The sequence below is a fragment of the Typopeltis vanoorti genome, chromosome 23 (genome assembly GCF_054136105.1).
Source record: "Typopeltis vanoorti isolate ZY-2024b chromosome 23, IOZ_Tvanoo_1.0, whole genome shotgun sequence".
Lineage (NCBI taxonomy): Eukaryota > Metazoa > Arthropoda > Arachnida > Uropygi > Thelyphonidae > Typopeltis > Typopeltis vanoorti.
The window spans coordinates 70139830-70155159 of NC_143571.1; the positions used below are offsets into that span (position 1 = coordinate 70139830).

General features: G+C 37.9%; 1 protein-coding gene across 1 annotated transcript in view; it reads left to right on the forward strand.

Annotated features, from left to right (window-relative positions):
• Positions 1–15330, forward strand: part of LOC150093941 (cell adhesion molecule Dscam1-like) — a 1598688-nt gene that overhangs the window by 123281 nt on the left and 1460077 nt on the right. Inside the window, exon 5 of the mRNA XM_090412925.1 lies at positions 10748–11020. Coding sequence (XP_090269051.1) covers positions 10748–11020 — 273 coding nt within the window. The remainder of the gene's footprint in view (positions 1–10747; positions 11021–15330) is intronic.

A 15330-nucleotide genomic window follows, 5' to 3' on the forward strand; every position in this document is an offset into this window, starting at 1 on the left:
TATTATTATTATTATTCGTGACACCTGTGTTCTGATTTATTCACCTAATTCTCAGTGTACAGTTATACATTGCTTGTGTCAGTTGCTTCCTACTCAGTACCCATACTCCATCAATGTCTTTTTTCTACACAGCTCTTCAACCCATGGTACTGATGCTTTGTATAAGGAACAGAGGGCATTCGTTCATTATACAAAGAACAGAGAACTTGCATAAAATGAATTCTTTATTAATAGAATTTTTGCTTATATATTATACACATCATTAATGCCTGTGATGATACTTAGGATACACAGGCAGAAATTCTATTAATAAAGAATTAATTTCATATATGTTTTTGTCCATTATTCATTTTCATTATATCTACTTACATTCCATTCTTGAAAAAGACTACAGAGCTCCTTCTCATTATCATCCACCTTAATTCCACATATATTATTATTATTATTAACATCTGACCTCCATGGAGTCAGAGACTCATCATGGGAAGTACACACTATTGTACACAATGCACATCCAATCTGCCTTAAACTGATTCATTGTGTCTACATTCACAACACATTCAGGCAATGCATTGCACTCACCAACCACTCTCATGTAAAGAACCTTCGCTAACACCTTCCTTATACAGTTTCCAGGGATGGTCTCTTGTTCTACCCCTCCCCCTTCTCCCATTCTATGAAAAATTTCTTCCATTCCATATCAACCTGATAACAACCCCTGACTAGCTGACATGTCTCAGTCATATCTCCCCCCATAGTCCACATTCCAAAGACCACTGATCACCTTTGTGAAATCATCTCTGTATCCTTACTAACGTATCCTCATCACCATGAAAACCCAGTGACCAAATCTGTGCACAATAATCCATATGAGGCCTGATCAAGGCCTTTCAATCATTTTATGATTACTTGGATAACATTGTTCTCATATTTGGAATATTTCCATCTGTTAGTGCACTTCTCACATGCTCTGATACTTTCCTCTTAAATGTCTAAAGGCTATAAAGGGTACAAAGGTGGATAACAAAGATGGTTTCAGGACTGTACCATGTTAGTCATGAGGATTGGCTGATGGAATGTGGTCTGCAGAGTTTGGTGGATAGAAGAAGGAGAGGTGATATGATTGAGACTTAAACTGTTGAGAGGTGGTTACAGGGTTGACACTGGGGAGTTCTTTCACTTAGTTGAACAGCAGGAAGGAGTGATAACAAGAGGCCATTCCTGGAAGTTACGAAAGGAAACTGTTTGCAAGAGGGTGAGGAGTGGGTTCTTTGCATGGAGGGTGGTTGAACCATGGAATGCATTGCCTGATGTAGTGGTGAGAGCGAGAATGGTCAATGAGTTTAAGGAGTGTTATAATAGACTTTGTGTTTCTCAGGGGGGGAACCTTCCCTCGATGAGTCTTGATAGGCTTTGTATTTCTTAGGTAGGACCTCCCACGATGAGTCTTTTGACTCCATGGAGGCATGAATAATAATAATAATAATAAACATTTCATATTTTTGTTACATACATACAACAATTTCTGCAATGTATCTGCTTAGAAAAGCCAGTACAAAACATGATCTTCAAAATGAAACTTTCTGTAGTGCTGACATGCAGTTCCTTATGGATGCCATTTTTGAAATGTTAAGTACCAGTGGGTAACCAACAAAAAACAATTAACAGAATTAAAGATAGCAAACCCCACAGAACAATACTTATATTCAGTGTGAAAAAATGAAGCATTGCCACAAAAATAAATAACTAATGCTACACAATACAATTTTAAACTCTGTTTTCTTAGCAGAATTCTAAGCCACTACTGTGCTCTCTTTGCACCATTTGGGAGTATAATCACAGTATATTTATTAAATGTAAATCTTTTTTTCTCATCTGGGTATATCTTTGTTTACTGCAATTCCTTTTTGAGAAGAATTATTCTCTGTAATATGCACTATCTACAGTTATATAATTTTCCGGATAATGTTCAAGAAATGGTCTCTGTGAATCACAGAAACAAAGTGAGCATAATTTTTCTTAATGAAAGTTCTGATTTTGAGTTTTTTCTTGTACCAGATGCCATGTGTTTTCAAAATGAAAATATATGACATCTTATATAAGAAAAATTTCATTTTGTTGTTTGTCTACTTCATGCTAGTGAATCAGTGTTTCATAACAATATGCTTCAGGAAGAGATTATCTTCCTTGTGATCTTATCAGCTCAAATGGTAGCTACAGATGTGCAATTTTACCTCTGCTTGAGTTCTTTGAGAGTCCATCTTGCACAAACATTTGAAGTAAAGTTGTTATGTTATATTGTTATGTTATGCAGAGCGCAAGGATTATGAATGATATGCTGGCTGAAATGTGTGAGGAGATGGGAGTACAGTTTTTAATGTGTGGAATGAGTTTGAGGGATGAAGTGAGCTGTATGGGAGCGATGGACTACATTTGAGTGGTTATGGTGTGAGTCGCTTGGAGAGACTGCTGCTGGAAGGTAGAGAAGTGAATAGAGAGAATGAATCAGATCGAGAGGGAAGTGATGTGGAAGAGCAGGAAAGTAAGACAGGAGAGATTGAAGAGGTGGATATGAATGGGGAAGTGAGTGGTATGAGTATAGAAAATGAGAGAATGGGTGTGCAAGAGAAGCAGGGAAAAGGGGAGGCTCAGGTTGGACAGCGTGAGAAAGGTGGATGCTCCAAGAGGAGGTAGGAGCATGTGTAGGCAGGAAAGGAATGGGATGACCAGGGATCAAGAGGAAACAGTTGAAATTGAAAAGAGTTCTAAAATGAAGAAGCAGAAAGGGAAATGGCCCCATATCACATCGAGTGAGTTGTATCAGTGGAACTAGCTGTAGTGAAATGAGCTGTTGTGTTTGTTTACAAATGATAGAAGCATAAGAAACAAGGCAGATGAAATGGTTGCACTAATTGCGTCTGTTCACCCAAAGATTGTCGGAATAAGTGAGACATGGTTCGAAGAGGATGACATCCTGACAGGAATAGAGATGGAAGGGTATGATGTTTTTCGTGAAGATAGAAAGGGATAAAAAGGGATGGAGAGTGCTATTGATGATAGAGAAAGAGTTACGTCCATACAAAATAGAGATGCAAGACGGAAATAGTCCAGTGGTTTTGAGGCAGTATGGTGTGAGATAGAGGTGAAAGGAATCAAATACTTGGTGGGATGTTGTTATAGACCAGGAAATGTGGATGGTGGTGATAGTGAAATGTATAGTCAAATTAGCCAAGCAAATAGGAAAAGGGTAATCATTATGGATGCTTTTAACTATGGCAATATAGACTGGAATGATGGGATAGCAACTGGAAGTAAAGAAAATCAGTTTCTTGAGTATTTCAGGGATAACTACCTCAGACAGTATGTAACAGAGGGCACACGAGGATTAAGGGTCTTGGATTTGGTCATCTCATCAGAGGATGTAATTATAAATGAGGTGTCAAATCATCCTCCAATTGGTGAGAGTGACCATGAGGTGATTACCTGGGTGGTTGCCAGCAGTGCAAGGACCCCTGTGAAAAAAGGGTATATGTGGAACTACAAGGGGGGGGGGGTGATTATGAAGAGCTCAGGAGACAGCTTGCAGGTGTAGCATGGAATGAGGAGTTAGCTGGAAAAGAGATCAATGCAACTTGGGGGATTTTCAAAAACTATTTAGTAGACGCAATGTCTAAATGTATACCACGGGTGAGAAGGTTAAATAAGGTAGGTGTGAGATGGATGAAAAAAGAGATTAAGCATGCAATACAGAGAAAAGGGGCATTGTGGAGGCAGCATAAGAGAAGTGGAAGTAACCAATTTCATGAGGTCTACAAAAACCAAGCAAGGAGGCTGACTTGGTTGGTGAGAGTAGCTAAAGAGAGGTATGAACAGCAGTTAGCTAATGAAGCCAAAAAGAATCCTAGCAGTTCTTTCGATATGTAGCCAGCAAAAGAAAGAATGATTATGGAAGGATGACACTGATTGGAGAAAATGGTATAAAGACAGCTGTTGCAGAATGTGTGGTGGAGATACTAAATGAGCAGTTCATAAAGATCTTTCAATCTTGTGAATGTGACTTCATGGAGAGATTGAGAGCAGTTGATGATGGGGAGGAGATACTGACTGTAAGTGAGCAAGAGGTGTTTGGGGAGTTGAGTAAACTAGATGTAAATAAGGATGTGGGACTTTGATAATATATCACCGCATATTCTGAAGGAATGTGCCAGGGAGTTGACACCTACTTTGACATATTTTTTTAATACGAGTCTTGCACTTGGTCAAGTCCCTAAAGAGTGGAAGGAGGGCAAGATTGTGCCACTTCATAAAGGAGGTGATCGAACTCAAGCATCAAACTATAGGCCTATCTGTGTGTCGGGTGTTGTGGTTAAGTTGTTGGAGAAGCTTGTGAGAACTAGAATCCAGAGTTGGGTTGACAACAATGGTATAATCTTTGATGGACAGCATGGATTTGCTAAAGGGAGGTCGTGTTTTAGTAATCTACTTACTTATTACAATAAAGTGACTGCTTCCTCGGACAGAGGAAAAGGATACACAGTAATATACTTGGATTTCGCAAAGGCTTTTGATAGAGTACCTCATGATAAGTTGACAGTCAAACTAGAGCAGATGGGGTTGGATATTAGATTAGTATATTGGATTGGAGACTGGCTATCTGATAGGTATCAACAAGTTGTGTATGGGGGTGCGATATCCAGGAAAAGGAAAATCACTAGTGGAGGGCCTCAGGGGTCTGTTTTAGGACCATTACTGTTTAACTTGTATATTAATGATATTGACGAAGATTTGGATGGAGATATTCAGTTGTTTGCAGATGATGCAAAGTTGGGACAAACCATTAAGAGTAGTGAAGATGTTGTTGCCTTACAAGAACACTTGAATAAATTGAGTGATTGGGCACGGAAATGGGGATGCGAGTTCAGTGTTGCGAAATGTAAGGTTTTAAAATTTGGAAAACAAAGATGTGATGCAGATGGAATGCGATAGCCAGGAAGAGGAAAGTCACTAGTGGAAATCCTCAGGGGTCTGTTTTAGGGCCATTACTGTTTAACTTGTATATTAATGATATTGGCGAAGATTTGAATGGAGATATTCAGTTGTTTGCGGATGATACAAAGTTGGGACGAACCATAAAGAGTAGTGAAGATGTTGTCGCCTTACAAGAAGACTTGAATAAATTGAGTGATTGGGCACAGAAATGGGTATGTGAGTTCAATGTTGCAAAATGTAAGGTTTTAAAATTTGGAAAACAAAGATTTGATGCAGCATTTATGCTTGGTGAGAATATATTGTTGGAGGTAGAGGAAATAAGAGATTTGGAGGTGATAGTGGATAAGGATCTAAAATTTAGGGGACAGGACACATCGCCAAAATTGTGAAGACAACACAAAGGCTTCCGGGAATGATGCAGAGGACACTAACATGTAGAAGTAGGGAGATTCTTGTTCCATTGTATAAGGCTTTGATTAGGCCACACATGGACTGTTTTGCCCAGATTTGGTCACTGGGTTTTCAGAAGGATGTTGTAAAGGGTCCAGAGGTGACTAAGGTAGGTTCTGACCTCTGGAATGTCGAGTATGAAGGAAGATTGAGAAGACGTGATTTGCAGAGTCTGGTGGACAGGAGGAAGAGGGGAGATATGATAGAGCCCTATAAGTTGGTAAAGGGTTGTTATAGGATCAATGCTGGAGAAGTTCTACAGAGAATAGTGGGAGATCAGGGGAGAACCAGAGGTCATCCCTGGAAACTGCATAAAGAGGGGGTGAGTAGGAGAGTGAGAGGCAGGTTTTTTTTCGTGCAGAGTTGTGAATGATTGGAATGCCTTGCCTGAGAGTGTGATGTTTGAGTGTGTTTAAGACACACTCAAACACACTTTCAGAAGAAAGTGTGTTTGAGTGTGTCTCATCTCATCATACCGTGTTTAAGACACGGTATGATGAGATGTGTGTGTGTGTGTGTGTGTGTGTGATAAAAAGACCACCCAGATGAGTCTTTGACTCCTTGAGGTCTTGGGGTAATAATAATAATAATAACTTTATAAGCAGAAACATAGCTAATCAGCCTTTATTTTCTCATTTCATTGATGGTTGCTGTTAGTTTCAAGAGTAAGTGCATACAATTACTTTGAAAAACTGCTAAATGAAACAAGCAGTGATGACAGCACAGTGATAAACAACACTGACCAGGCATGCAATCAGGAATACATATCCATACTTGAAGTAGAAAAAGCCATCAAAGGCTTGAAATGTGGAAAGGCAGCAGGAGTAGATGATATTCGACCAGAAATGCTGAAGTATGGTGGTATAAGAGTCTTACAGTGGCTGCACTGCATGGTTCAGAAAGCCTGGACAGAGGGACGAATTCCCGATGATTGGAGTAGAGCTCTCATAGTACCCATATATAAAAAGGGAAATAAAACTGAATGTGAGAATTACAGAGGTATTTCCCTACTGAGTGTTCCTGGCAAGATCTATGCAAGCATACTTGAGAAATGGTTGAGAAGAATTGTGGAAGAAAAGCTTGGTGAAGAACAAGCTGGATTCAGGCCAAATAGAGGCTGTCAGGATCAGATCTTCACTTTACGACAAATAGTCGAGAAAGCATGGGAATATAACAAAGATCTGTATTTAAGTTTTGTCGATTTGGAAAAGGCATATGACAAGGTGCCAAGAGAGAAGCTATTCAATACGCTGCAGTTATATGGTGTCAATGGGGCATTATATCAAGCAATACTTAGTCTTTATTTGAGTTGTGAGTCAGCAGTTAGAATTGAAGGAAGTACAGGAAGATGGTTTAATGTTAAATCTGGTGTGAGACAAGGATGTACATTATCCCCTCTGTTATTCATTATCTATATGAATCACATTATGAAGGAATGTGGTATTAAACCTGATATCAAAATTGGAGATGTTAATGTCAGCTCTTTGCTTTATGCGGATGATGTTATACTTCTAAATAAATCCGCTACAACTCTGCAAGATTCTCTGACTAAATTGAATAGCTGTTGTAATAGATATGGTATGAAGGTCAGCAATAAAAAGACAAAGACAATGAAAATAGGCAGAATCATTGAAAATGTCAACTGTGTTGTGAATGGAGAACCCATGGAACAAGTAAAACATTTCAGCTACTTAGGCACAATTTTTACTGAAGATGGTAAACTAAATATAGAAATAGACAACAGAATCAGCAAAGCTGGTATCGTGGGAAGTCAATTGAATAAATTCATATGGAATAAGAAAGAAATTAGTCGGAACACTAAACTAGCTGTATACAAGACTGTGTTCAAACCAATTTTAACTTATGGATCTGAGAGCTGGGTCAGAAGTAAAACACTTGACCAAAGACTAGAGACCGCAGATATGAGAATCCTGAGAAAGATTAGAGGCGTGAACAGATGGCATCAATGGCAATATCGTATTAAAAATGAGGATATTAGGAAAGAACTTGACATTGTCAGCATCCAGGAATGCGTTAGCAGAGCTAATCTCAGATGGTATGGTCACTTAAATTGAATGGGAGAGGAAAGATTAGCAAAACAAGTGTTCTCTGACAGGATGGCAGGAAAACGACCCAGAGGAAGACCAAGATATAGGTGGATTGATACGGTACAAAGTGCCTTAGATGATAGAAATAAAGATCTGATAATGTTGGAGTCTTGACAAGTAACAGACTGATTTGGAGGAAAATTGTAGATAGGAAGTTAGTAATGATGTAATTTTTTCATGTAGTACTGTCATATCCTGTACACCCCTTGAGGGTACATGGCAGGAATTTGATGATGATGATAATGATGATGTGCATACATTTTTTTTTTAATGTTCTCACCAGTCATTGGCATGGATGAGTGGATATATATATTCAAGTCAAATAAGTGTCCTCACTGACAAAGAATAGACATGTTAATCTCTTCATATACACATAACAGTGGTAAAAACAGTGTAAGTCTTCAGTGATTTGTGCACCTGCTATGGATTATTGTAAGTGTATCTGGTTACCTGGTTTTCGACGGATGTATTGGAAAAGGTCCAGAGATGACTAACTAAAGTAGTTTCTTGTCTCTGGAATGTTGGTTGAGAAATATTGAGGAAGTGCTTGCAGAGCCTCATGTATGGAAAGAGAGGGGAGGATATGATTGAAACATTAATTAACAACTATTTACATAATTATAATGAAGACATTTTTCATAGAATGGGGAGAATACAGTATTAAAACAAGAGGCTATGCCTGGAAACTGTAATAAGGAGGGTGTGATCAGGGGAGTGAGGAGAAGATTTTTTGCATGGAAAGCTTGCATTGCATGAAAGCATGGTCAGTGCAATAAAAACAATAAATAAGATTAAGATGTGGTTTGATGAGGTATGTATGTGTATAAATTAGGACCTCCTATAATAAGTCTTTTGATTCCTTGGAGGTCTGATGATTATAATAATGATGATAATAAATGTTTTTGTAAAAAAAAAAAAAAAAAAAGTCGCATATTGATCTATTATTAACAGAATTTAACCTGGAAACTCAGGTTTTTCATTTAGCAAAACAGAAAAAATGGTGCCAGAAGAACACACAGTTGACAGCCATAAAACACTATATAGATTGGATTAACCACCCTATCAAAGCATTGATTAGGTTTCCAAGCAGCCAAGTTGAAATTCCATCCCATTCCATTTTCCACAAAAGGAAAATGATGTGGGATGGGGGTTACCTGGTTACTTGAAGAACAAACTTGACAAGCAGTGATAAGGAGGTTATTATTGTTCTTCATAAGGCGTTCATATGACCTATCTGGACTATGTGTCCTGATCTGGTTATCCAGGTTTCTTGGGGATGTGGAAAAAGTGGAGAGAATTCAGAGGTGAATGAACAAGATGGCAGCAGGACTATGGAATGCTCTATGATTGAGGATTTGTGGATTATAAAAATTGGTTGATAGGAGGAAAGGGGGAAATGATAGAGCCATGTAAGTTACTTAAAGGATTTTATAGAATAGATACAGAGGAAATTTTTCAATACTTGAATAGTGTTGATGAAGACTAAAGATTATTCCCTGGAAATTGAGTAATAGTGTGGTTAGTGAGGCTCAAAGACTAGATAATTTTCTTGGAGAATTGTGAGTAATTGGAATGGGTTGCTTGAGTCATTTGTGAGCACTTTGTCAGTGAACAAGTTCGAGGTGAAGTATAACAGCTACTGTGTGAATGATGGTTAGTGCAGGCCTCCTGCAATGAGCCTATGGACACTGTGAAGGGCACCCATATAGTACTAATAAAAGTATCAAATTTCTCCTGCTTCTCTGTGCTATCTGTTCCCAGCTGTTATTTTCTTGCCTTCTACCATTTCTAGTCAAGCAGATACTGCATGGCTTATACTGCATGATGCCATACAGACTGCAGTGGTTACATATGGGTTCTTTACTTCTCTCTTTGTTGATACTGGTGTCAAACATATGCCTTTGTCTAGAGGATAATAGCTTCTTATAACTTCACTAAACCATATTATTAACACTTTTCTTCAGTATTTTTGTGCAGCATAAAATCTAAAAATATCCTCTATACACTAAAGAAATTAGTTTCAATTTCAGAATTGCTCTGTTGCAATAATAACTATAAGCACTATTAGTCACATACACTCTTAAAATTATTATTAACAGACCTTCATAGAGTCAAAAGACTCATCACAGGAGGTCCACACTCTCAAACAATACATTTCATTTACCATGCAAGGAATCTGCTTCCTTGCTGATACTCTTAATACATCTTTGAGGGATGGCCTCTCTCTCTTTCACTTTCCACCTTATGAAACTCTCCTCCATATTAATATGGTAACAATTTCTTGCCAACTTATACATCTCAATCAAGGAAAAATTGATTTAGTGAATATTCTCTTGACCTTCTCATTAATTTTCTGCAGTCCACTTCCATCAGTATAGTACACAGCTGGTAATTTCTTCATTGCACATAACCTTACACTTTGCCACATTAAACTGACAATCATTCTCCCTAGTCCACACTGTCAGTTTATTTAATCACATATTTGTATAATATCATTACTATATAAATATTATGATAATAACATATTCTGTGATTTTATAAAGCCTTTCTATTCTATTTTATAAAACCTCTACATATACTCCCTGCATACTTAATTCAAAGAATTGCTATGTACTGCAATAAAAATTTTCACAAATGTCATGTTTTTTATAATAATCTCATCATCCATGCATGATTCAAAATCTATATTCATTTAATGTGAATCTAGTACATTCAGTAGTATAGATTAATTAGAGTTAGATAATCTAGCTATCCTGCTCAAGAGACCAAACATAGAACTTTTTTTTTTAATCGAGATACTTCAGACCTCCATTATCGAAGCAGTGTAATAATTTCACACTGCTGATGAAATTCATCTAGCACCATCTACACCCACATTCTATCAGTTACCGAGTGGAGATGTTATCCACTCAGCCATTTGAATCTTGCAAACTGGTACCATGACCAGAATCTTAAAGCACAGCTCTAAACAAGACAAATTGTATTTGATGAAATTTTAAAGCGTAGTAGTAGATTTTTTACAAATAAGTGTTATTAACCAGAGTTCTGTATACCTTCATGTCTTCTTATGAATAGCTAGTCATCATTTACATTTTTTAAGATTTGAGAAAAAACAAAACTAAACTAGGTGTCAATAATTAATAACACTTTACATTCATGAAGTCAAAATTTCAAATATTAATATATTTGATTTATTTCAGCTCACCTCTCTGCCCATGTACAGCCCCAGCAACAAACTATAGATGTTGGAAGGCCAGCAAAATTTAATTGCTCATACACTGGACATCCTGTAACAAGCATATTGTGGATGAAAGATGGCAATCCTTTGTTTGAAGATGGAGTGAGAATTCAGGTGGCATTTCGTGCTGTTCTCTCTCTAACTGCTGTGCAGAGAGAGGACAGTGGAATGTATCAGTGTTTTGTGTTTAATGATGTTGAGTCTGCTCAGGGAACTGCTCAGCTTTTATTAGGAGGTATGGTAATTGTTGTCTTTCTCTTTCTTTTATCTGAATCTAATAAAAGTATAATAAAAGTAAAGTAATTCTTATTGTATTTCCTGTTACATTTAATAGAATTCTTTATACAAATATTTCTCTTTTCTCTAAATGGATTGAGATTGGGAAAGAAGGTACTTTTTCACATTGGATTTGAATGATTGTATATTGTATTCCTTAGGGAACACATCAAGGGGAAGACTGTTTCATAGTATAGCAGTTGCAGGGATGAAGGAGGAGGAGAAGAAACTTGTTCTGTGGGTTTCAAGGTGTACTGTGTAGGGATGTTGAGCAGCAACATCCCTACACATTTGGGATGTTGCTGCTCAACATCCCTACTAATGAGATGAGTTTGTACTAAGTGGGGGGAATTATTGATGCTATTTTGGATGAACATTTTTTATGGAAATATTTGTTGAAAATCGATGTAGTGTAGAGACTGATCGTCTGTGCAAAAGTGGGGGAGTGAGTTGGTAAGAGATGGCTCATTAATCAATCTAATTGCTCTCCTCTGTATTGAGTCAATCATTTTGAGGGTGTTTTAGGGTGCCCACCCCATATGTGGGAGCAGTATTCAATGGTTGGGCAGATTTGTGATTTGTATAAGGTTAACAGCTGTTCAGGAGCGAAGTAACATCTTGAGCGAAAGAGAAATCCTAGTTTTTTTAGAAGCTGAGGATGCAATGGTTGTTATATGTTTATGCCAGGAGAGGCTTGATGTCAGGGTAGTTCCAAGATTGAACAGTAATACTCCCTGTGGAACTCCTCTTATAACCTTCCTTTCCCTGATATTGCTCCAACATATACAACTCTGTGATATGTATCAGAAAGCCACTTACCACTCCAATCCACTAACCTGATATCCAAAAACCGTATGTTTCAACTTAAAAACCAGCTTGTCATGTTCCACCCAGTCAAATGCCTTTGCAAAAATAAAAAAAAAAGAAAGACAGTTCATGCCTTACTATCATCCACTGTTCTTGTTGTGCGCTATTGTAAAAGGTGACCAGATTACTAAAACAAGAGTACCCTTTAGCAAATCCATGCTCCTGCATAAATAATATTGCCCTCATCTGCCGAATTCTGTATATCAGTTCTTACCAAATTCTAGAAAATCTGAACAGCTACAGAAGAAATACAAAATCCTTTAGTTTGATGCCTTCGTTCTACCACTACCTTAATGCATTGGCACTATCTTAGCCTCTTTACACTCTCCAGTAACCTATTCCATTGCAAGACTTTTATTAAACAGCCAAGTTAATGGCACTGTCATTCCCACAGCACAATTCCATATAGTAGCTTTACTGATATTTAGTATACTTAGTATTCAGAATACATCTGTTTCATTCACTTCGCCACTTATTAACCTTCCTGGATGAAAGTCTGCTGTGCCAGGATGGAAATCTCTAATAGAGTGATGGTTAAATAGCTGAACAATGCCATCTGCATTGGTGACCCTCATTCCATTTCCATCCAACAAGCTAATCCTTCCACTATCATTTTTTCTCCTACCTGACACATAGGAAAAGAATCCTTGGGATTCTTCTTGGATTACAGTGCTAGTCTGTTCTCATAGTCTAATGTTCCTTTCCTTACAATATAGTCACTTTACTAGCCTAAGCCTTATGTTCCTCATGCAACTGTTCTCAACAGCTCTCTTTATATGTTTTCCATAATCTCTTTTTCATCTACAATTCATCCTTAATATGATGGTTGGCCATGTGGTTAGCATATCCGCTCTCCAGTCAAACGACTGCAGGTTTGAATTCCGCCATGGGCATGGATGTTTGTGATTGTCTTTGAAAATACTAGTGGTCATGGTGGCTGTTAGATGCCGTTGGTATAGTTGCAGTTCATTGTAGTGGTGGAGAAGACAGAGAGTTATAGAGCAGGTTCCCTTCCTTGATGAGTCCTTGGACTCCTGGAGGTGTCACACAATAACAATTTGCTGGTCTAGTTGGCCGAGTGGTTAGCGTATCCACTTCCCGGCCAAAAGGCTGTGGGTTCAAATCCTGCCCTGGGCATGGATGTTTGGGATTGTCTGTGGAAATAGTAGTGGTGGTGGGCAGCAGATGGTGTTCATGTAGTTGCAGTTCATTGATTGAGTTGAGTGGTGGAGACAGACTTGTAGAGCCCTCCCTCACTGAGTCTTTGGACTCCCTAGAGATGTCACGTAATAATAATAATAATATTCTTTTACTCCAAATTACTTTATCATCTTCACTTGAAGTATACAATCTGCATTTACTGTCAACAATTTTTCCTTGATTATCTTCTTGTGCTACTGACCTCTCTTCAAATTCTTTCATCCATTGTAGCTACAACCTAGTTTGTAAGCCTATGATAATTGCCTGTCTTATAATTCCACTTAAATTCCTCTTACTTTGATATTTCTACATACCTATTCTTCCTCCAAGTCAAGACTACATGGTCACTCTCACCAGCTGAAAGAAAGTATGACATCTCAGTCACAATCAGATATTCTGATGCTAGGATCAAATTCAGAACACTTGATACTTGTGTTCCCTCTACTACATGCTGCCTAAGAGAGTTGTCCCTCAAGAAATCCAAACATTCATTTCTCTTAGTATTGTGTGCTGCCTCCTCTGTCGAGTTTATATTTCTATAATAGAAGTCCCCCCCCCCCTTCATAATAATCACTTGCTTTGCACTTGCCAGACTGCTAAGATAGGTGTTTTTAAATAGCGTATTATACAGCTTTTATCATATAATTGTGCTTCATTTTTTTCATGTTGGATACAAGTGCCCTTCAGTGTTTGTTGTTAGAATTTTGTTTATTTACTTGCGCTATTGCTTGTTTGTTCCTATTGCTGATGCATTCAGACAATGGCATCCATAAAGAAGCACATGTTGGCAGCAATGAAAGTTTCAGCATGATGATCATATTCTGCTCTGGATTTTTCTTAGTGAATGTGTTGCAAAAATTCTTCATGTATGCACTGAAGAATGTGAAAAATTTGTGGACTGTTAGAGTGAACATAAAGAAGGAAAGCATTATTGTATATGAAAAGTATACTGATAGGTTAGTGCATTTAGAAATAGGAGCTAGAGTCGAGGGCTTTAGTAGAACTAAGGCAAGAGTTGATGAAAATGAAAAGTGAAATGAAGCATCTAGAAGATGAGATTAAACATCTAAAGAAGAGATTGGCTGCTGTGAAAGAGAAGGTGGAATTGGAATTATGAAGAAAGAGTCAAAGAATATTACTTTAAAGGAGGTAGAGGAGATGAGAGATCTGGGAGTGGTGGACAAGGACCTAAAATTCATGGGGTGCATTGCACAAATTGTGAAGATGTCACATCGGATAATGGCAATGATGCAGAGGACCTTGACCTGCAGAAATAAGGAGGTTATGATGCCATTGTACAACCTCATAATCCACATGAGGCTTGATCAGGCCTCATACGAATTATTGTGCACCAATTTGGTTACTGGGTTTTCATGGCAATGAGGATATATTAGAAAGGGTCCAAAGAAGATTCACAAAGGTGGTCAGTAGTCTTTGGAATGTGGAGTATGAGGACAGATTGAGATAATGTAAATTGTAAAGCCTCGTGAATATGAGGAGAAGGGGAAGATTGAGACATATAAGCTGGTCAGGGATTGTAATCAGGTTGACATGGATAACATTTTTCATAGAATGAGAGAGAGGGGAGTAGAACAAAAGGCCATCACTGGAAACTATATAAGGAGGACGTGAGCAAGGAACGAGGAGCAGGTTCTTTGCATGGAGAATGGCTGGTGAGTGAAATGCATTGCCTGAGTGTGTTGTGAATGCAGACACATTGAATTAATTTAAGCATGGTTGGATCAGCACTGTGTGTGATAGCATGTACTTCCCATGATAAGTCTCTGACTACATGGAGGTCAGATGTTAATAATAATAATAACATATAATCGATGGTTTGCAGAGAAAGAAAGAGCAGCCATCAGAATTAGTGGTGGTTGTGAGCACAAGTAACTTCGTGAAAAAAAGGAATGTTGATAGATACTCAAGGAAGTGTTGCAGTATATATCAGTTATGCAGTTAGTGTTGTTGGAAAAATTATTAGCATGTTGGCCAGATATGACAATAGTTAGTTGAGAAGGAGAACAGAGGTCATGAATAACAGGTTGACTGAATTGTATGAGGCAAGAGGTGTTTAGTTTGTGAATCTGTGGAGTGCATTGAAATAAAGTTGAGATTGTTTAAAGTTGATGGATTGCATTTGAATTGGTTTGGTGTTGGAGATTTAGAAAAGCTGTTGTTTGCTGTTGTTTGCTGAGAAGG